The 2,200-nt window shown below is 41.9% G+C and overlaps 1 protein-coding gene across 1 annotated transcript in view; it reads right to left on the bottom strand.

The window, feature by feature from the left end:
• Nucleotides 1-474: 474 nt before the first annotated feature.
• LOC138038999 (growth/differentiation factor 8-like) overlaps nt 475-2,200 on the bottom strand; it is a 2,056-nt gene continuing 330 nt past the window's right edge. Inside the window, exons 1-2 of the mRNA XM_068885135.1 lie at nt 2,123-2,200; nt 475-1,761 (exon numbers count right to left, since the gene is read on the bottom strand). The exon at nt 2,123-2,200 is cut by the window's right edge and continues 330 nt beyond it. Coding sequence (XP_068741236.1) covers nt 968-1,761; nt 2,123-2,200 — 872 coding nt within the window. The 3' untranslated portion in view covers nt 475-967. The remainder of the gene's footprint in view (nt 1,762-2,122) is intronic.

Raw genomic sequence — 2,200 nt, forward strand, 5'->3', positions numbered from 1 at the left:
ACCTAGTTGAAAGATGAATTTTTGTTCTAGATTTTTGCGGCTTTCTGTGTTCCCGTGGTGTATGGATAGGCCGCAAATTGTCATGTTGTTGTGGGAATGATTAGAAAGATTAAAATGGAGCGCAACTGAGCTCAACTGGTTTGATGCATCTGTGTCGTTCTTTTCTACATCTCGTAGGTGTTCGCGAAAGCGCGAAAGGACAAGTTTTGAATCGTGCGCGTGTACATATGAAAGTTCCCGACTGGTTGTCAGACTTAAAAATTGAACTTGGTACACTCTATCCTCACGGAATCAACGAACGCCTCTCATTTCATTAATTTATTCACAAATTCATGTTACCATATTTCCACCAATGGCAAAACTCCTCCACACCCTCATAAAAACCAACAACACCCACAATTCCTCTATTCGCTCTGACAAAGGGCTAACGCTCGAAACGTCAGCTTTCCAAATCGTTTTCGGTGGTAATTCAACCTTTATCAACACGTTTGATAAAACCAAATTTTCCTGTTTCACATTTCCACCCACGCAGCACCACAGTTTCTTTAGAAACTAGAAATTTGCTTAGTAGTCCAGCCACGGAAAATAACCTGTGTTCTTTCTACTACAATCCTTTTGCCCCCTTTATCGGAAACACCTCCCTACCCAACCAAGGACTTAATTCTACGTCGAACAACTCTGATGCAACGACCGGGAGACCAACTACAGTGATTGGGGCGCAATGTTTATGCCCGAATATGATCCAAAGAAAACTATCACCTTCTTGAAAGGCCACTAATTCTGTAAGTGAAATCTCAGTGAAATCTGACCGAGGATAACACGTTCTACTAAACTTGAAAATATCTCGACGATTTTGTCTCGGATGACAGAATCAAGATTTGACTGAAAGGAAAAAGGTCTTGTCCCCAAACTAGAGTGGAGTTCTTTTCGAAACAGATGACCTCATGAAAACGAAGCACCGAGCTAGTCACACTATGCAATCACAAGACAAGACTTGCATATCGGGGATTTCGAGAGTGCTTACTAATCCTTTGTCATTCAAATACATCACCCTACCCGGAGCTGTTTCATTTGCCCTGCAGCATATTGGTGCTTCGAGACTCATTCTTCGGAAAGCTTCAGATCTGTATTGATAGCCGTGACTGAAAACATGCGAAGCGCAACTGCCGGCGCATGCGTGTATGTTATAGAATCGAGGGTAGACAATGAAAGGCAAGCCAATTTGTTCAAAATTCACCTCCAAACTGTGTCGGCAACAGCTCCTAGGCGGATTTGGATCGCAATCCTGATTGTCATTATTTTCATCATTATTTTCATCAGCTTTTCTTCGCTTTCTTTTTAACTGTTTCTCCTCTTTTAAGACTACCTCCAGAAAAGGTCGCCACTCGTCTTCCATCTTGTCGACGCCCCCAACCTGGAGTGACATGGTCCCATTTATAGCGATGGCTAAGCTTAGATTCAACTTTGTGTGTACGGAGATCCATTCCTTGACAACATCGCTAACTTCTGCTGAATGCCACCCCGTGCTATTCAACTGCATCGACTGGAAACGGTCTCCGTGTCGAATCCTGCCCTCCAGTGCTGAACTTTTAAAAGACTTGTAAATGCTGACTTGGTGGATCGCGTGGCCATCTTTACCAGCGGGTTTTTTAGTATTTGAAACACGGAACCACAAAGTTGCTGATCGAATTTCTAAGTTGATGTTTTTTACATTGGATTTAAACCTATAACGCTCGCCAGCTGGATCGATTACAGTGGCAGCTGAAACGCAAACCAAGGAATTAGTATAAGCTGAGCCGATGATCCAAATACCCCTATCCCGTTAACAGATTGTAACATTGCAACTGACAAAATCTTGGAGATGAGTGATACATGCCTACAATCTATATTTGCTAATGAAGACTCGATGTCTTCAACTGTTGATTAGGAGATTGCAAATTCCGTAACAAATGTAAACTGGGCAAAGGAAGTGTTTAACTCAGTTGGTACAAAAATAATTAGCGCTGGCAGCCAACAAAAGGTGTCTGGCACTCCAGACTTTCAAGAAAAAAAAACGGACTATTTTTCTCTCATTCAAGCAACATGATATCTGATTTATACAAACCAAAAAAAAAATTCTTACCTTGATCTGGGAACAGGAAGATTCGTTCGGTTTTGGCGTGAAAAGTATCTTGCTCTTTGGTGGAGTGAATATATCTTC

The sequence above is a fragment of the Montipora capricornis genome, chromosome 1 (genome assembly GCF_036669925.1).
Source record: "Montipora capricornis isolate CH-2021 chromosome 1, ASM3666992v2, whole genome shotgun sequence".
Classification (NCBI taxonomy): Eukaryota; Metazoa; Cnidaria; class Anthozoa; order Scleractinia; family Acroporidae; genus Montipora; species Montipora capricornis.